A 20,831-nucleotide genomic window follows, 5' to 3' on the forward strand; every position below is an offset into this window, starting at 1 on the left:
TTATTCCACCATGCAGTGTCTTTTAATTAGATGCAACCCAAATACAGATATGGAGACACAGTTCTTACAAACATGGCATTGAGAGTCAACAGGGAGAATAATGCATTAAAAAATAACAACAGAGTGTGGTCATGTAGTTGTAGGCGCACGGACATACAGAAAAGAGACTAGCCATGGGGAAAAGGGAGGTTAGGGAAGACTGGGAAGGGGTATACTCCAACTAGGGCTTAAAGGATGAGTAAGAGTTTGACCGGCAAAGTTGGGAAGTGAATCCTGGACAGATGTAGAAAATGAGTTTAGTTTTCTCATATACCAGTTGCTGCATCAGAATAAGCTTAAGAAATTAATATTCTCTCTGAGTGTAGTTTAGATGACAAAGCAGCTAATGCCAATATTTTGACATTTCAAAACACTAAAGTGATTAAATATATGAGTGTAAGTGCCAGTGAAGATGATTTCTCAGAAGCATTGGGCATTATGCTGGAAGTGTCTTTCCTGGATGCTACCAGGTCCTCAGGCAGGCCATTATGAACACATTTCTTCGTGTCTGGTACCTCGTCAACCTATTCTTCTGTGTTCCAAGTGCTAATTAAAATTGTATGCTGCCTGCCAAAGGAAAAGTGCTTATATTAAAACAATGTGTCTAAATTAAATGGCTCAAAACAGCCTGATTCCAAGCTGACGTACAGTTCTTACCCCACGCTATAATTGTTGGGGGAGAGGGCTGAAACTCAGACATAAAATTTAACAGTGTATTCCTTCTGATATTTATAATTAATCAAAATAATCTAGAACTTTAAAGTTTCCAAAAAGCAGCTTCCAAGCCATCATCCCATTTTACCCTTTCAATAGACTAAAATGATTTGATTTGGGATTTTGAGGTGAAATATGATATTCTATACGTGAAGAATACATTGCTTACGGTTAAACTGCATCTGTGATTCCTTGTCAAAAACCTAACCCTTTGTCTTATAGCCAAACAAAACAATTTTTTTAAATGTTTGTTTTACAAATTTTATACAGAGATAAATTCTCAGTTAAAAAGATGTTGGTAAAAGTTCTTAGGGACTTGGACATTGAGAATAAGACTTAATACACAGTAAATGCCCCATAAACACAGATCGACTTTCTAATTGTTCTACTTAACAACTATGGGTAGAAGTGCAAGCAAATTTCACTATATATAAGGCTCAAAAAAACTATGAATTATTCTTGTCAAGAAGGCCCAGAGGTAGTGTTAGCAACCTTTTAATCCCCTAATTCCTCATTCTACTTCCAGACCATTTTTGCCCATTCTTCTGTCTAGTCAATGCCCTGCCTCTCCCACCATTTTTTCCCTGGGTTTAGCCCTGGAAACAAACCCAGTCTTGAAGCTCTACTCAAACACTCTGCATCTTCCTATCCGGCTCCCTCGGCACACGCTGCTCCATCTGCCTGTAAGGCCTTTTAGCTACCTGTCTCTGCCCCATTTTCTACCTGACAAGCACATCTTCCAAGACCTGTTCAAATGCCACTTCCTTCTAAGCTGTCCAGGCTCCCCCTGAACAGAATTACTCGGTCTCCTCTTTGAACTACCATGGCACTCCATTCATTCCTCTACTGTAATACTTATCACACTGCAATGTAATTTCTTGCGGACAAGAACTACATGTCATTTTCGTTGTTACTCTAGGGCTTTGTGTAGTAACTGACATAAAAAACATTCAACAAGTGTTTGCTGAATAAGAAATACTAAAGTCTGTTAAGTAAAGGTAAGCAATTTAAGGTAAACATTATAATTTAGAATAGGGAATTTGAGTTCATCAGAAGAAAAATAATATTACAAGCTTATGCCAAGTCAACATTTAAATTCAGCCTAAATACCCCAAGAGGTACCTAAAATCTCTTAAGTCTAGAACTTAAAGGAAACTTCAAGACAATATAGCCAATCCTCTGCTGTATGGATCAGGGAACTAAGGCCCAGAGCTCATCCTAAGTATCATGGCTAGTAAGTGGCAGCACAGAATCCTAACCCAGGCCTCCTGACTCCGAGTTTATAGCTTTCCCCATTTAATCTGCTGTCTCTCTATCTGAAGACCTTTTCTAGTCTACTGCCATCACTTGATATTAGATTGTAGAGTCTAGCCCCAAACAAATATGCCACACAGTTTGGCAAAGAAGCAAAACAATCAGACTGCTTTGAGAAAACCATCCGTTAGCTAGAAATAAATGCTTGCATGGGTGAATCCACCTGTGTGTTTATATAGGTCCCTTAAGAATTAACAGACACTGCCTCTATGAAAATTTAGTTAAAAAATTACAAACTCAGAAGAAAAAAATCCTTGCTGATATGTTGTTTTTAAAAACACATCCTTACAAATACAAAGAAAACTATTTTCTTTCAAGGGAGAAGCCAATTATACTACTCTCCATAAAACAGAACACTGGGAACTTCCCTGGTAGTGCAGCAGTTAAGAATCCACCCGCCAATGCAGGGGACATGGGTGCAAGCCCTGGTCCAGGAAGATCCCACATGCCGCAAAGCAACTAAGCCCGTGTGTCACAACTACTGAGCTTGCGCTCTAGAGCCCACAAGCCACAACTACTGATCCCATGTGCCACAACTACTGAAGCCCGCGCACCTAGAGCCCGTGCTCCGCAACAAGAGAAGCCACCACAATGAGAAGCCCGCGCACTGCAACGAAGAGTAGCCCCCGCTCGCCGCAACTAGAGAAAGCCTGCGCAGCAACAAAGACCCAACCCAGCCAAAAATAAATAAATAAATTTATTTTAAAAATAAATAAATAAACAATGTTTTTTCTCCTCAAAGATAGAAATCTGGACTGGAAAGCTTGCTAAGCCATCGCCATGTTCTCTCTCATCAGTATTTTGGAATTTTCCAGAAATTTAAAATTTAATATGAAACAAACCTTACATCTGATCTTGAATAAAGGGTCTCATTAGCCAATAAAGCATGGATTTACGTTCATATACTTTTATTACATAAACAGAACCTACTTTTAGGTCTTCAGAACAGACTATCTTTTATAAAATATCTCTTGTAACAATATACAGTTTTCAATAGGTCCTGTTTAAAATGTTTTCAGTCCTATATTCTTGTGCCAGAGAAATGCTTTTAGAAAAAAGATTTTGCTCATGACCGTTTTAGTTAAGTTGTAACAGGTACATTAGAATCAAAGGCACATTATTCAATTTGTGCTAGATCTTCCAGAAACAAACTGAGTTGATGTCCTTTAGCAATCCATGGAATAAAGCCCAGACAGGATAAAACATAATAAGCATCAGTCCAAAAAAAATGATTGCCGAAGATAGAAAGTATTATTACTGAAACTCAGAGATTCAATATACTCACATAAATTTACTGCAAAGCCTTGCTCTGGGGCCCTCAGTATATTTTATTTCTTTAGAACATCAGTTGCAATGCTGCTCGGATTTTCTGAAAACATCAATTCATACTTTTCTCTTGGAAAGACAAGGGTGAATGAATTAAATTCAGTACTACATTTTGTGAATTAGGTGTGTGGTATTTATGGTTTAGAGAATAGAAGTCATGTACTGCTAAAATAAATTGTCAATTGGGAAATACAGAATTATTTTAAACTGTATTCTATTCAGTGGTTGAATCTATACTACCAAAATGAGTGGTACAATAGTAATCATCTCAAATACCTCTTCAGTTGCTGTTAAATGCTACCTTCAAGCGGTGTTCTTTTTTTTTTCTTTTTTTTGCGGTATGCGGGCCTGTTACTGTTGTGGCCTCTCCCCTTGCGGAGCACAGGCTCCGGACGCACAGGCTCAGCGGCCATGGCTCACGGGCCTAGCCGCTCCGCGGCATGTGGGATCCTCCCGGACCGGGGCGCGAACCCGTGTCCCCTGCATCGGCAGGCGGACTCTCAACCACTGCGCCACCAGGGAAGCCCCAATTGGTGTTCTTAAGAGTTATGCATGTATCCAGTACGGAAAACTTGTATAAAGCACAGAAACCCTGAGTCTTGGGGTGAGGAGTGGAAAGGTCAGCGGGAACCACCAGTTCTCCTCACACAAAGGGATGAAGAGCTAATGCTTAGCTCATAAAGTTGGGACATTAAAGATGACACACCTTGGATGTGTTATCAATAAAGTTACTGCATTTGAATTCCCTGCATTCAAATTTTAGACCCAATTACAAAGTCACTCTGTAATTAAGGATTTCATACTTTTCTACGAACCTTCAGAGTATAGGCAAATATCTAGCTCTTTATAACCCAAGGGTCCAAGAATCTGAAAAGGGTTTGGAAGGGTTTTATCAGAAAATTATAGAAGAGGCCATCAGGGTAATCTGGTGTAATACTCTACAGTGGAGAAAATGAAGCATAGAGAGGTCACATGTGTCACCTTAGATCAAAAGACTCTTTGACTGGACAGCCAGAGGGTCCAGGCCTTCTCTTGATTCAGCGCCCCTTCAAGTCATCAAAGTGCCTGATGTTCCCGTTACTCAGGAAAAGTATATGAAACTAATTTCAAACATATTTTAGGGAAAATATACGAGAAATGTTATCAAGAGATAAATTGCTTTGTAGTTGAAAAGTAAAACCTACTCAGTCTAAACAAAAGGAAGCATTCGAAGTCAGCACTGAGGAGAAAGAAAAAGGGAAATCTTATTTTTTTCAGCTCCTACTGTAGTATAGGTATTGCCCCATTTACCAGCAAAAGATACTGAGAACCAGAGTTTATAGGCTTCATAAGATAATTTTCTGGAGCTTGAATCCATGGTTCCTACACAATGTGTTCAATGTATTTTGTTTAGTCACAAAATCACAATCATTAAATCTTTACTAAAATAGGCTATTTATTGTTTTAATTGTGTACACTACTCACCCAATTTTCATTCTTTTTAAAAACAACATTTTGCGTTTTGCTATTTTCAAAATACAATAGCTACATGGTAGATATTACCACCATTAGGTAAAGAATACAGTTAATTGAGATTGACATATATACACTAATATGTATAAAATGGATAATAAGAACCTGCTGTATAAAAAAATAAAATTAAATTTTAAAATTAAAAAAAGAATACAGTTAAGAATACGTGTAGCAATTTTACAAACTCTTAATTGAATTTATATAATCATAGTTATTATGCATATATATTAAAATATAATTTGAATATATAAATCCCTTATTATTTAAGAAGTTTCTTCACTCATTGAGTTTTTTTCCTTCAGTACTGTTTACATGTAAGACTCTTCTCTGCTTCTCATTCTTGCTCATCACTTTCCTCTACTGAAACTATTCCCCACCAATAAATTATCTCTTTCACTAGCAACTAATATAGTGACATGTTAACAGCACACCATCCTACTGTTTGCTGAATTAATGTTTTAAGTTCAATTCCTGCAGCTCATTGTTATCCAAATTCTGCTTTTAACTTATAATTTAACTCAGAATGTTATTTGATGTCTCGTTAATGGCGAGGGTTATCATGTTTTTGAACTACTCCTACTATTTCCTAACGGTGGCATTATGAATCTAAGCTTCTATCTTTTGTTCTACAACTGATATCAAGAACATTATGATATTTTAAGTTCTATTTATTGTTCTCAGAGAACTGTTGGTTTTCTATGCTTTGTAACTATTTCTTGAGATTATGTGTAACTTAAGTTTTGATGATTTAGAATACATATTTCGTAATACCCTTTTCCTGGATTCTGAAAATTTGCCAATGGGTTGAATTAAGTCAGAGAAAAATTTTCATATACAGTAAGATATCTGATTATCTAATTATCAATACCTAGACAAGGAAAGAATAGTGTTAATTGAAAAAATTATTTATATTAATGTTCATTTCAAAAATGCTTTTTAGTATATTAGACTTATGTGTTTGAAATTGTGCAGTTTCACAAAACGTCAGATAAAATAATGCAGCTCCAGTGAAAAGACCCAATTGATGAAAAGCTACAAGAGCTTCAGCTTTCCCATTTCTGCTTTGCTCCTCTGCTATAACACCTTCAGACCTGGCCTGGACACACTGCTCCCTCCCTCTCTTTGCTGACTATTTTAAAGGACAGAGACAGGCCTTGGAACACCATGTTCTTTCTCAGGCTATTACAGAAAATGAGAGAAATCCATTCCTACAACTGGCTGCCTTAGGAAACAGAATTTTAGATTCCTTCCCTTCCAGCTCCTGTTGAGTTAGAAGCAGGGGCCATAAGCCAATAAATGTGGTGAGACAGCACTTGGGAACTGACATAAACAAGCAATAAAAGCCTACTTCCTTCTTCACAATCAGTGCATAATAGAATGGGATGGTTTTACACTATAAAAGATCAGAGAATAATAGAATCTGAGCTGTAAAGGAATCTTAGAGGCCATACAATTTTCAGTACCTTTTGATTTTCAAAATGATTCTGAAGATTTGACCAGAGCACTTGTTTTTGATTGATTCATTAAGACTCAGTTTTGACCAAATATAACCAAAACAGAGAATTTCATGGTCACAGGAATGTTTAGAAATGTCATCCTCTGAACTGTTCCATTTTATGAAGGGGAATAAGGATGTTCCAAAGGCATCAGTTCCTCCTTTCACTGGCGGCCGAGGGCCAGTTCCCAGCTACGGGGCCTTTTTGGTCCATCTTGGTCGCTCGCCCGTCTCTTACCCTGCTGTTAGACTGTTAGGCGGCTGCCCGCAGCACGGTGCCCAAAATAGCTCACCGTGAGTCTGCAACCAGGTGGGTACTCGTGGTGACAACAGAACACTAGTGACAACAGAACACTCAAGGTCTTTGGTGAATCAACACGAGATCGACTTTGCTCTATTCACACCCGTTTATATCTGGCTCTCAAGTTTAGGTCTAGGGTAATTTCCAGACAGCTTAATGCTAAGGGAAGAATTACAGTTTTCCGTTTTCGAATCAAAAGGGTACCAGGGGTACAGGTGAAGTTGGCAGAAGAGAACTCGACCTGTCACGGTCCCCCTAAATGGAGTGCCCGGCCCCTTCCCCGAGCCCCGGGCATCTTCACTTCCAGGAGTCCTGCGGGGGCGGTGGTCTCGGCACCGCCCTCGGTGCGGAGTCACACGCCTGAGCTGCAAAGGACAGTCACCCCAAGTAAAGAGGTCGCCCAGGTGATGGAGCAAGGGCACCACGGCGGCCAAGAGCTGTATCCGAACCCTAATGCCGAAAGACAATCTAGTTTGTCCGCGGGCGCGGAAAACGTATAAAGCACACAGCTCCTCGGGCTGAGTCCCTGAGACCATCGCTTCTCCTCCGCGCCCCCACCTGTTGGGTAGCATCTCCGGGCTCCTCCTTGCCCAAGTGCTTTGGAAACTGTCAACAAAAACCTAGAGGCCAGGGAATGTGACAGGTGATCATAACTATGCAGAGGAGATGGAGCCCAGATAGCGGACCTATGGGGCCGGGCCTCGCGGGGGTCGGGGATCTGGAGCCGGGCCCTCAGAGCCGCGGCCACGCGAGCTGTGCCAAGACCGGGCGGGCGGCGCCGGCGCACTCCGGGCACCGAGCCTGCAAAACGGGCCCCGGGCGAGCGGCCAGCCACCTCGCAGACAGCGGGCAGCAGGCGCAGCGGCCGCCGCCCCTGGGCGCCTCGGCCAACCCTCCGGCCGCCGCCGCCTCCGCTCTTGCCCCGCTCCCGCCGGGGCCCCGACCCGAGCCCCGGAGGCGCTCGCTCTCCCCGGCCGCGCGACCCGGCTGCATGGAGCCCGCAGCTGGGCCCAAGACGGCCGAGCCCGGCACGGCGCGGGAAGCCAGCGCGCGCTACGGCGACGGCAGGAAGAAGATGGCGGCGGCCGTGGCGGCTGCGGCCTCTCACGCGCAGCTGACGCTAATGGCGCGCGCCGGCCGGCGGACCGCGGATAGTGGTGGCAGCGGCGGCCCGGGCTCCACCGAGGGGCGGGGCGAGGCGGGAAGGGGGCCGGCCGGAGGAGGAGGCCGGGCGGGAGGCTGCAGGGAGGCGGTGGGGAAGGTTTGTTGTGCTCGGAACATGGCGGGCGTCGGCGACGTGACTGCCCAGAGAGAAGGCGGCGGCGGCGGCGGCGCCGACATCCCGGAGAGGGAAGGCCGCGGAGACGCGGAGCAGCCGGGCGGCGGCGGTCACGGGCCCCCGCCGGCGCCTCAGCACACGGAGACACTGGGCTTCTACGAGAGCGACCGCCGGCGGGAGCGGCGCCGCAGCCGCGCAGGTGAGAAGGGCGGGCGGGCGGGCGGCGCTAGGCCGCGGCGAGGGAGCGGAGGGGGGCGGGGGGCGCCGTGGGACTGCCGGCTGCGAGCTCCGGGGTCGCCGCTGCCTCCGGGGCCGCCGTGGTGTGGGCGCGCGGAGCCGCCGCAGCTCCCGAGGCTCCGCGGCCGCTGACAGCTCCTCGGGCGGGTCCGCGCGCAGCGCCGAGGCCCCGGCGGCAAACGCCCAGCCAGGTAGGTGCGTCCGAGAGAGAGGGCTGTGGCCCGGGGAGTTCGTCCCCACTCGCTTTCCTGCTTTTGAAAGGTCTTTCAAAACAAAACAGAACGCCTGGTATCCTCACGCCTCGATAACGTTGGCGAGCATCTCCCCACGTCTCAGGGAGCCCAGAACTGAGAAACGCAAGACTGATTTCATTATCTGTGTGTCAAGGTGACTTTTGTTCTGTGTTTTAAGCGAACTTGAGTCATCGAAACCTGTTAACTTGCCCTCTAAATTTGTGTTCTTCTGCTGCAGATAACAAGGTGGTAATAATGACCGTAAAGTTCAGTCATTTTGCTCAGGACATAAATATTTAGCACTCCTGCAAATGTTACCTGTGAACTTTTCCTAAACCGAAACTTAAGCCACTTTGAAAAAAAAGAAAAAGGCTGCGTAAGATGCACTTGTGGATCCTAATTTCAATGACCGGTTTTAAGCATATTGTTACAATGTTGTTTCTTTAAGCTATAGGAATTTATTCTTATTTTTAGGGAGTTTTTAAAAGTTGCATTTGTATTCATATTGCAGTTGTGTATTAAGCTTAAAAAAGGGGAAGACTGAGATGTATGTTTAATTGAATATAGGGTGATAACAGCATTTTAATTCTTAAATAATTCTAAGTTTTGAGCAGGAACAGACCCATAACTACATTAATTTCTTCCAACTAAAAATTTGCTTCTGGTACACAATAGGAGCTGCATTAGCCGTTATTTCCTGCAGTTCATGCAAATAAATGTTTAAGTACTAAGGCTACTGCATCATTGATTGCACTCGGGTATTGAAGACGTGGGAGTACTTAAATGCTAACTTAAGGCTGATCAGGTAAGATCCTGATTGATTTGCTAATTATCAGAAGTAGACGTAGGTTAGACTTTGAAGAGGACTTTATCTTTGAAAAATTAAGTACAGACTGTGCCTTGTTTTGTCTTTTTCAATGAACCACTTAGAAATTCTCAACTCTAAGTTGTCAGTTAAACACTTGCTTGGGAGAGTGTTTACTTTCTAAATTGGTCAGATTTAAGTAAGACAAAGTATTAAATCTCTTAGCTGTCTGTTTACTTACTTGGACTTCAAAATTAAAAGCACTCTGGTGCAAATAGAAAAAAATGTAGCCAGGTTTCACTATAATTTCTTTGAAATATTTATGAGTTTTAGGAAAGCCAACATTATAAAAGCCTTTGTTACTGTTTGCATGCACAAAAAATGAAGTTGTCACGTGCCTTTTGATGATCATAGATGTTGGGCTTCTGGAGTAACCCTTAACACCCCTTCCGTGGCCCTGCTGGTCATGGGTCTGGATATCTGGTACTGTGGACTTCCATTGACTTCACGCCGCCTGTGCATTCTTCATCATCATGGGTTACGGAGCGTGGTTTACTTAACATGTTTGAAGCCGGACTTTTAACCCAGAGTTGCAGGAAGTCGTTATCAGGGACACACTTCCGGCTTTAGTCTTTGGGGTAGTCATTGTTTCCCCAATTCTGGATGTTATGTTGAGGAGAGATGACCGTGGCAGCTCTTGGGGATGAGGACTTAGGTGAGAATCCCAGGAGTATTTCAGCTGGAGTCACCAGCCAGCGTTGTTGTGTCTGGGCCTGCACATGGGCCCTTTGTTCTTTCCCCCGGGTGTCTGTCTCTTCTCCGCTAGTTACACAGCTCTTGCCCTTGCCAGTGCCCACTCTCCAACGCTGATGCTGCACTGGTCAGGGCATCCTCGCTGGAGATTAGAATTCTTTCAGTCACTCTGAAATGCCCTGGGCTGCTAAGTGGCTTCTGCATTCACCCTAACCCTGCAGCATTGCTCCCTTCCACTGCTCAGCATCCTTTCCTTCCTCTCCTGTCCGGGATTTAGAAAACTCTTACCTAGGGGCTGCCCTGGGCCAGAGGGCCTTGGAGTGGCACCACCTAGTGTCATGTGAGAAATATTTCTTCCCGAATCAAATGTCTTCCAAGCCTAGGTGCTTGCACTTAAGGTGTTACATGTCCATTTTTTATATTCTGGTGCTGCCTCTGATACTCTAGTCTTCCCCCCCTCCCCCCCCGTCCCCTGCCAATTCAGGGCAACCTTTGTCTTTACTTTTTTTTGGCGGTACGCGGGCCTCTCACTGCTGTGGCCTCTCCCGCTGCGGAGCACAGGCTCCAGACACACGGGCTCAGCGGCCATGGCTCATGGGCACAGCTGCTCCGCGGCATGTGGGATCTTCCCGGACCAGGGCACGAACCCGTATCCCCTGCATCGGCAGGCAGACTCTCAACCACTGCGCCACCAGGGAAGCCCTGTCTTTCCTTTTGAAAGTCATAATTTTAGTGTCTTGTTGGCATGAACCATCAGTTAGTTCCAAAGTCCCCGTTATCATTTCTCCCAAGGAATTTAGGACTCTTATAAATTAGACGTTTGTTGGCCTGCCCTAACCATCTACGGTCCCGTAAATGAATATACAGATTAGGTGATTATCCACACCCGCTGAATCCAAGTAAAATAATTCAAAACATAATGTTTGAGGTTCCTGTTTTTATTTTATACCTGTCTGTGTTCATTGATAGTTTTTTTTTTATGTTGGGAGTAGGAGTTTATTAATTAATTAATTTATTTTTGCTGTGTTGGGTCTTCGTTTCTGTGCGAGGGCTTTCTCTAGTTGTAGCAAGCGAGGGCCATTCTTCATCGCGGTGCGTGGGCCTCTCACTATCGCGGCCTCTCTTGTTGCGGAGCACAGGCTCAGTAGTTGTGGCTCACGGGCCTAGTTGCTCCGCGGCATGTGGGATCCTCCCAGACCAGGGCTCGAACCCGTGTCCGCTGCATTAGCAGGCAGATTCTCAACCACTGCGCCACCAGGGAAGCCCGTTTATAGGTTTGTAGAATATTTATGTATATTAGTTTGTATATATACAGCTACATCAAGGGTAAGCTTTCTTTTTGTTTGTCTTTTCAAACTCTTCTAATCACTTTGTTCACTGAACTCCCTCTGACTTATATGTAGCCTGGCAATGGGCTGAGACTTTTCTCAGGTTCTAGTACTTAAACCTTAACATAGATAGGAATGGATATCCCACTCGTCATTCCTGGTTTCATTCTCTCACTCATAATGGTCACTGTGTATTCCACCGTAGCCTTATGTGGTCCCCTGTCTTGAACTCTGGGTATAGTAGTCATCAAGAACCGCAGATTCATCTCTTCTGTCTTCTTTTTTTCCTCTTCTTAAAAATATGACCAACTTCTATTGTCCTTTTTGATATAAGACCAGATAATAAGTACATATGACTGGGACTTCCCTGGTGGTCCAGTGATTAGGACTCCATGCTTTTGCTTTCTCTGTTCAGGTTTGATCCCTGGTCAGGGAACTAAGATCCTGTAAGCTGCATGGCACGGCCAAAAAAAAAAAAAAAAAGTACATATTACTATGTTTCCATGCTTGTGCCCCACTTCACAGGTCTGCAGAAGTTCTAAGTGGGAGAATTTCTGTATAGCCATATTCCCATTTAGGAATCTAGGCCCAGCAAGTCAACTTTTGACTAAGAATTAGGCAATCTGTGCTTGGCTTGGTTCAGTTGTTCAATTGCTTTGTAGACTCTATGCTTGCCTAATCCATTTGGCTCTGTTTCATAACTCCACTACTAAATAGTTTAGTATCTGAAGTATCTAAGTTGGCTCTAGTGACTGGAGACTTAACAGTAGAAGACTTGTTGTAAAATAAATATAACACCTACTGGTGAGGATGAAACAATACCTATATAATGCAGGTATTGGAGTACGCATAGGGATAGGTATTGCTTGTAAAACAAAAGAACTTGAAGTAAGGTATGGGTGAACAGTATGGTTTTTGACTGTAGCAGTGCCATGGGCCCATTTTGTTCCTTTTTAGGTGGTGACTCGTCACTCTGGAGCTCTCCATCCCTTGTGCTTCTCTCCTCTTTCTTTACATTTTAAACTTCTTGCTTTACCTCCATAAGAGAATGAACAGAGGCAGGAAGAAAGACTAAAACTCAGAAAAGCCAACTGATCTCCTTTTTAGCAGCTCCCACAAAAGATTTTGAGTGGGACAAGGGTTTTAACTGTTCGTATTCACTATGTCCCATTGTGTATTTGAAAATTTAACATTTTGAATATTAAAATACATTCTCATTTAACCAGTCCTGATCCTCTATAGTATGTTACATAGTTATTCTTATGGCCCCAAACTTATCCCTGATGGATGATTAAAGGCTGTGATTCTGAAAATTATGCTCTAGAGTAAATCAGTTTCTCATTTACAAAGGAAAGTAAGAATAATTGTAAAACTGCCTGAGAAATTACTTGGAGTGAACACAGCCCTGTTGCAGATAAAGTAAAATTAGCTTCTTCTCTTCTGACAGATGATTGCTCTCCTTTGAAAATTCTCACTTGCTTTACTTAACAAGTACTTGTAAACTGAACAAGCAATGAAAAGTTATTTATTTTGATCTTTGACTGGTTCAATATTCTTGACCTTTTTAAGATGTTTACCTTCCACCTAGTTTACCTTCCAAAATTCAGTCCTAGCAGCTCATTTGCAGCCCACTTTGGGGATGCTTGCATAAAAGAGAAAGAGGTCTTTGGAAAGACTGTATCATTGACTGTCAAGTTAATGATATTTCGTTCCCATTTTTAGTCCCCTACTTTGTAACCTTATGACCTTGGAAAAAGTCACTTCTCTTTTTGTATCTGTTTTCCATCTATAAATTTATGAATATTCTACCTATTCTTCACTTCCCTAAGTGAGATTATTTATAAACAGTTTGAGGACCTTAAAAGTTCGACTGGAACCTTTACTGTATTTGACTTAGGAAAGCAGAATTGCTGTCATTGATTCCTAGTTGGCCTTGTACAAGGGTGTGCCTTTGTATTTGTGTAATAAACTTGTAACTAATATTTTAGTGTAACTTTAATGAAGCCTATTAAATTTTTGCATTATTTAAGACTGTGGAGATTTGCATGTTTCATAGTATTTTCCTAGCAGTTAACCAATATTACTTTACAGGTTTTTGATGGTCAATGGTATTTTAAGAAAGATATATTTAGACATATTACTGAACATGTAAATATATGATTACTCATTACTTCAAATTAATACTTTTTTATACTGAGTTTTTATTTCTAAAACAAGCTCTCTCAGAAGATAATTAAACAATATTTCTTCTTTTAGGGATGAGGAAGAAACCATTTATACTGTACTTTTTCTCAATTTAAGATGCTGGATCCCAAGGCAATTCTGTGGTAGATGAATATTGTTTAAAAATAATCTGGAAGAATTGATCCAGGTTTATGATTGGTATTATTTTCCTAGTGTTAAATATTCACAATTGGCAAGACTAACTTATTCAAATGTAGAAGCTCGTTTCTATTATAATTGTTGATAAATAGTAAAATACTTCTATTTTGTAAAAGACTTTTACTGAATATTTCTTCTTGGTGAGATCTGGATAAATGAACCAAAATTGGTTGACATCTGAAGAGTTCAAACGGTATTCAGAAAATAAACAATTGGATTATTTTATTTTGGAAAATAATTTGCACTTAAACTATAAAGAAAGATGTTTGGCATAACAAATGAAAGTGACTCTTGCTAAGAAGGAATGAAATATCACCATGGTATGGAAAAAGTTACGGTTCAGTTAGCTAGCAGAATTCTTGAAGAGTGGCACCCACAGGTCAAAGAACAGTAGTAGCCTTCCTAAATCATTAGCCAGGCACTCTACCCAGTATCACGGGACAAGTGAGTTCAGGTAAGTCTGTAGAATGCTAGAGAACAGCGTTTAAAACAACGGCAGCAACAAACAAAAGCACTGAAACACAGCTATACTTTGGAACAGAAGATTGAGTAGCATCCTGCAGACAATATCCATGGCCAGGAAAAGATTGGAGATGGGGAGACCAGACAGAGCGGCAAGACTACCCTGTGCCTTAGGAGCTCGGGCCACCGGGCAACAGAATCTTGTTCTTCAGCGTGAATCAGACGGCTCCTTCTGACAGGTTGAAGCCAGATCAGGGCTAGGTCATCTTCTCTAGTACGATTGTCAGATAGATGGGTGATAATTATGGTCCAGGGGAGAGAGCACGCTGGACTTGGAGTTCAGAGATCCAGGTTCTATTCCCAACTTGCCCCTTAGCTTTTCAGTGACTTTGGACAAGTCTCCTAACCTCTGTGAGCCTCAGATTCTTCATTTGCAAAATGTGAATGCTGTTAACTGTTCTTTAGCTCTCAGAATTGTGAGAATTTCATGAAGTAGTGTGAGCAGGACCTTTGTAAACTACCCCAGGCCATCTAGCGGGAGGATCCTAATCCCTTAAGTAGGGCCAGTTCTCCAGGAGTGGGGGAAGAGGAGGAGGAGGTAAGAAAGCTTTCAAAATATTTCACCCCATGAAGCTTTTTTTTTTGTTGTTAGTATTGCTTTAATGTTTCTTTTAAAACCATTCCCCAGCCATTAGTATGGTGTTAACTGTAGGCAAACACTGCCCTTACACTCAGAACTCACTGCTGGCCGGACATGAAGAAGATCTGGGTACATGGTGCTTGCTTTCAGAAAGCTCATAGGCTGGTAAGGGAGCTGATTAGTAAACAGTGTAACTTCATAGAAGTAAACCCAGAATGCTACAGGAGCACAAAGATGGGGGGTGGGGGGAGACCCAGTTTTCCAGAACACAATGGCCTGTTTACAAAAGCACTTGAGACAGTGATAGAATAATCTGGTGCCAAAAAGCACACACTTTAGGATAGACTGCTTGATTTGAATGCTGGCTCTACCATTTGGCTTGCTCTGTGACCTTGGAGACCTCCTTAACTTCTCTGTGCCTTGGTTTCGTCATCTATAAATTGGGCATAATTATAAAAACTGTCTCATAGTTATGAGAGGTGTCTACTCAAAACATGTTTTATCATTTGATTTTTAAGTGTTTACTTTTAAATTTTCTATGGAAAATCAAAATTGGTGTTTATAACTAAAATTCTTGCATTTCTAGAGGTAAAATCCTGACACGACACTTTTTCATATTTACTATATAGTTAAAACACTTTCATAGGTTTATATTTTATAACTTGTTTAAGGAAAATTAGTTACTTAAGTTATATAGTTTGTTAAAGATGCTTATTTGATGTGTTACCTTTTATCCATGGAAACAGGATTGCAGAAATAGCAATAAACATTAGGTAACCACCAAACTAGAATTGGTTAATACTATAGATCATGTGAAATTACTAGTCAGTAGTTCAAGCATTGTGTCATGCTTTGCAGTTTTCATATCCTTTCATTCAAGTCCTCTCTCAGTCCCTCGAACATCCTTTGTGGATGGCAAGCAGGTAACAGGTGTTGTAAAACTGCTCCAAGCCTTGGTTTCCTCTTCTGTAAAATTGAGATCCATGAGTGGAGCGGGGTCACGGCACTAATGAGTGACAGAACTGGTGCCAGAACTTCCTTCTTCTAATTGCTAATCCTGTGCTCTCTTTGTGCATCATAACAAAACCCTTATTATGGTGGAAGTTCAGTCATCTTGTGGGCACCAGGGAAGGCACCATTATGGAGGATAATTTTCTAAGTAAACAAGGGTACAGTGTTGGGCTGCACCCTGCAGGCCTACAAGCCCTGTGCTTGCCCAGCTTCAAGACTGAAGAAAGAGCCTGGACTCAGCAACAGAGACATCAGTAGTTTAATGGATGGGGGATCTTACACACGTGAAGCAAGGTCCTGGAGTGACATCCCACAATGTGTGGCTGACAGCAGGCAGGACATGGTGGCAGTCTTTGCTGTCAGGGAGAGTGGGAGATTACCAGTTATAGGGCAATTGACCCCAGGTAGGCTCATTAGTTACCAGGGAAACCAGTAGGGGGCACACCCCTCACTACCCCTTTGATAAGAACAGCCACTAGCTGGGGCTTGAGGCAAGTATATAGGAAGATCACTCATGTGCCTAAGATGTAGGTGAAGCAGGCACTGGCTGGGCAGGGGAAGTACAGAGAGCAAGAGAACAGCCTCCTTTAGTGGCCTCACCATACATGCAGCTGTCTCAACCTTTTAATTTAATTTGAGTTTTTTAAAATATTTATTTATTTATTTATTTTTGCCTGCGTTGGGCCCTTGCTGCTGTACCCAGGCTTCCTCTAATTGCGGCGAGCGAGGGCTACTCTTCGTTGCGGTTCGCGGGCTTCTCATTGCGGTGGCTTCTCTTGTTGCGGAGCATGGGCTCTAGGCGCGAGGGCTTAAGTAGTTGCGGCACGTGAGCTCAGTAGTTGTGGCGCACGGGCTTAGTTGCTCCGCGGCATGTGGGATCTTCCCGGACCAGGGCTTGAACCCTTGTCCCCTGCATTGGCAGGCAGATTCTTAACCACTGAGCCACCAGGGAAGCCCTTAATTTGCTTTTTAAAATTTAAAATTGTACGGTAACCTGTTTATCTCCTTCACACACTGTGATACTAGTGCGCTCCCCAACTTCCTGCACTTACTGGGAACGATGCACCCAGCCACTCACCAGCTGTGACTGCATTGCGGTGCCCTGTCCTCCTAGGGGTCGAGGGACAGGTACCTGTTGGGGGACCTTTTCCATCATTTGGATGCATACGGACTGGAGGCTCCTTAGCTCCGGCGACTGCTGAGTCCAGTGAGACACCAGGAGCTTTGCATTCTTGCCCTGCTAAGAACACCCCAGTCTCAGAACACACCTGCCTCAGTCACGGGCTCTCTTCCCAAGAATCTGCTACTCTCTGCTTTTGCCACTTCTAATTTCTGATTCTGTTTTTCTCTCTGCCACACCCTCCATTGTGATTTCCCTTCCTCTTCTCTGATCCACACATTCTTTCAGCGAGCATTGGTTGAGCACCTCTTACGTGCTGTACCCCGAGGATGCAAAGGTAGAGGAGAACACCAGACAAGAAAACGCATGTACCGTGTGGAGCTGAGTTGGGAGAGGACTTGTTCTGCCTGGGGAACCTGGGAAATCTTCACGGGGCAGGTGACTCTGCACGTGTTCACCTGTGGAGGCTGGAAGGGAGTTCTCAGGCCAGTGAACAGTGTGATCCAACTGACACATTTGCCAGCAGTGAGAAGTGATGTAACTAGAAAATCATAACCTTGAGGTTCAGGGAGGCAGTTCAGGGCGGCACTGCTGGAAAGATAGCCAGGGACCAAGGCTGCAAGGCTCTGGTGTTGCCACTGCTGAGGTGTTGACCTCACCTGGAGGTCCCACGACCCCCAGAGGGTTTCCATGGCTGGCCTGCGTGCACACGGACAGGCGCCAGGCCAGGTGGGACCGAGGGGACAAAGGATCGGAAGGAGGGCTCCGGTCAGGAATCCTCTGCAATAACCTGGAGAGAGAGGACGAGGACCAAATGCAGGCTGAGCCCGGAAAGAAGAGGGCACAGTTAATAAACATTTCGAGAAAGAGTCATTAGAGCTTGGGGAGAGGAGGGAGGGGATGGTCAGAATTGGCCCCAAGCCGCCAGCGTAGAACCCTCTGTATCACTGGTGAGCCCTGAGCTAACAGCAGGGCTGCAGGAGGTCGGGGGAGGGGGAGGGGATTAGTGGAGAAGAGGTGGTGTTTGGATTTGCTAGTTTAAAGGTGCCTTTGGGATTTCCAGGTGGCAGTTGGAAATATTGGTTCAGGCTCAGGAGTCAGAGCTGAAGGTATGGTGACTTAAGGATTTAGATGATGGTTTTGACCTTAGACAGCCCAAATAGAGTATGTGTAGGAAAAAAAAGACAAGAAAAAGAGAAGGTGGCTGATGACACATCAGAGAATATGGCCTTAAAGGATGGCTGGCATTTTACTGTAACCGTACTTTGTTCGGATGTAGTGAATAGAGCACCGAACCGACCAGCAAATGCTTAAGGGTCCGGTGGTGGAGGAGGCACACCGCAGAGACTTAGGTTAGCAAAGGTGATTCCGAGAGCAGAGCGCCACTGATGGGGGTGGCAGGCAGGAATGTGAAGCTGGGGGCAGATGCCGCTCAGCAGTTATGGTGAAGTGACCTTTGGGGCTCATGACTCAGCTCGCTGGCGCCAGTGAAACTTTGTGTAAGTGCAGTTTCTTCCGCTCTCTGAATGTCCTGTTGCTTCCCAGTTTTCACAGGAAAGAACTGATATTTTAGATATTAGCTAATTAAAACATCCCTTTCTTTCTAATTGGAAAACTGAACTGTGTGCACATATAACTGTTTGATCTTTCTTTTCCATTTTAGCTGTTTTGCAGCTCAAAAGACTCTTTTTCTCTCCTTCAGACGGTAGATCATGTCCCGTACCTAGCCAGCCAACAGCATATTAGAAAGTTCCTAGCCAGAAATTTTACTCTACACAGATTTGGTTATACTAAGGCCTTTTTTTTTTCTTTTTCCTTTTCATTAATTTATTTTATTTTAATTATTTATTTTTGGCCGCGTTGGGTCTTCGTTGCTGCGCGCAGGTGTTCTCTAGTAGCAGTGAGCGGGGGCTACTCTTCTTAGCGGTGATCAGGCTTCTCATTGCGGTGGCTTCTCTTCTTGCAGAGCACGGGCTCTAGGTGTGCGGGCTTCAGCAGTTGCAGCTCGCGGGCTCAGTAGCTGTGGCTCATGGGCTGTAGAGCGCAGGCTCAGTAGTTGTGGTGCACGGGCTTAGTTGCTCCACAGCATGTGGGATCTTCCCAGACCAGGGCTCGAACCTGTGCCACCTGCACTGGCAGGCGGATTCTTAACCACTACGCCTCCAGGGAAGTCCCTATACTAAGGCCTTTTAGTCTGAACATCTGTTAATATATGCAGTGAAGTTTACATCTTGTGTACATGGCTTCAACCACAGATGTACTGAGAGTACCGTGCTCGTGGTGCACTGGATGATTTGGCCTGCCCCTGCGCTGGGCTGCAGTAGGTGGAAGTCCGGTTTTCTCTCCATCTGTTTCAGTCTCCTGTTTCAGACAGCTTTCATGGTATCACTGACTCTCCAAATGGGTTATGAATCTTGTATTTTAAAAAAATGTGTGTAATTTTTTTGGGGAAGCTGTAACTTCTATACATAAGCAAACCACTTCACCTGACGCTCAAAGAACTAGCGATCTGTCCCAGTGTTGGAGGAAGTAAGCTGTTTTTAGGCCCACTGGGAGATAATATGTCCACTTCTGAGTCTTCCTAAGGGCTTTTCAAGGGTATTTTGGACTATACGCTGTTCTCCATCCCTGCAACCTTTAAATCCTAGCATCACATAAGACGTAACTATGAGGGTCGATCACTCGTAAATGAAATCAACCTCCCCTCTTCGTCATTTTTTGGAGGGAACACCAATACTGTATTTGGTAAAAGAACTACGAGGCCAGCTCAGAGCAAAGAGGACAATTTGAAACCTTTGGTGTGCTGAGTTCTGGAAGAGAGGATGGCCTCCTAGAGAGTAGAAGTAGGGATGTCTGTGAAGTTGGGGACTGAGAGGTCACCGAGGTGCTGGGCTGTCAGAGAAGTGTCACCCAGTGGGAAGATTGGGATCAGGCATTAACACCCTTACTTCTCATCTCAAGTCCTCCAGGTACAGCCAAATGGAAAGCATTCCACCTCCTTTGGCCTTTCTTTCCTCAGCTGAGATGAGATGACTGTGGGTGAATTTGCCTCAGAGGAACCGAGGAAACAGGTGGACAAATCCAAGGAAAGGGAGGTCTTTCAGATCGGGTTGAGGTTCTGTTTTGTATGACTTATTATAATTACCATCATGTTGGGAAGCCTTCACCTGGGGAAGTGGCACTATTTAGATACTTGCAGGATCTCTGAGGCTGAACAAGGAAGAATTTGCACCAGTGTCTGTGTACTTCACCCAGGATAGTTCTTGGGCTGAAGCAATGCCTGTTAGGTGACTTGGCTCCCTTTTGAGTGTGTGTGTGTGTGTGTGTGTGTGTGTGTGTGTGTGTGTGTGTGTGTGTTTATTTCCATTTTGTATGTACTTGGTATCTACTCTTTTTACCTGCCTTCATCTCTCTATCAGTCCAGGTCCTATATCACCTGTAAGACCCAGGACTAGACTCTCACAGAACACTTTTCTAACTATTCTGGCTCATAGTAATCGTCCCTTTTATATTCCTGTGACTTTTTCAGTTTATATCACACAGAACAGCAATTTTCTCAACAGTCTTTTCCGGTGGTTTGTGTGCAGTTCAGTTCTGGGCACAGAAATGTAGATTACTTTGTTTTATTCTCTTGTTGTTTTGCATATACATTACCTGTAGCACCAGCTAGCATGGAAGTTCCTTGATAAATACTGTTCTTTTTGTTTTGTCATTTTTTTTTTTTTCCTGTAGAGCTTTCATTGTTGAGGTTCCTCAGTGCTGAACTAACCAGAGGGTACTTCCTTGAACATAATGAGGCCAAGTATACAGAAAGAAGAGAAAGAGTGTACACTTGTATGCGAATACCAAGAGAATTGGAAAAGGTACTTTTTTTTTAACT

The 20,831-nt window shown here is 43.7% G+C and overlaps 1 protein-coding gene across 1 annotated transcript in view; it reads left to right on the plus strand.

Annotated features, from left to right (window-relative positions):
- Positions 1-7,965: 7,965 nt before the first annotated feature.
- Positions 7,966-20,831, plus strand: part of TAPT1 (transmembrane anterior posterior transformation 1) — a 64,188-nt gene continuing 51,322 nt past the window's right edge. Inside the window, exons 1-2 of the mRNA XM_082653558.1 lie at positions 7,966-8,179; positions 20,684-20,814. Coding sequence (XP_082509684.1) covers positions 7,981-8,179; positions 20,684-20,814 — 330 coding nt within the window. The 5' untranslated portion in view covers positions 7,966-7,980. The remainder of the gene's footprint in view (positions 8,180-20,683; positions 20,815-20,831) is intronic.

Source organism: Grampus griseus (genome assembly GCF_964374135.1).
Source record: "Grampus griseus genome assembly, chromosome: 4".
NCBI lineage: Eukaryota > Metazoa > Chordata > Mammalia > Artiodactyla > Delphinidae > Grampus > Grampus griseus.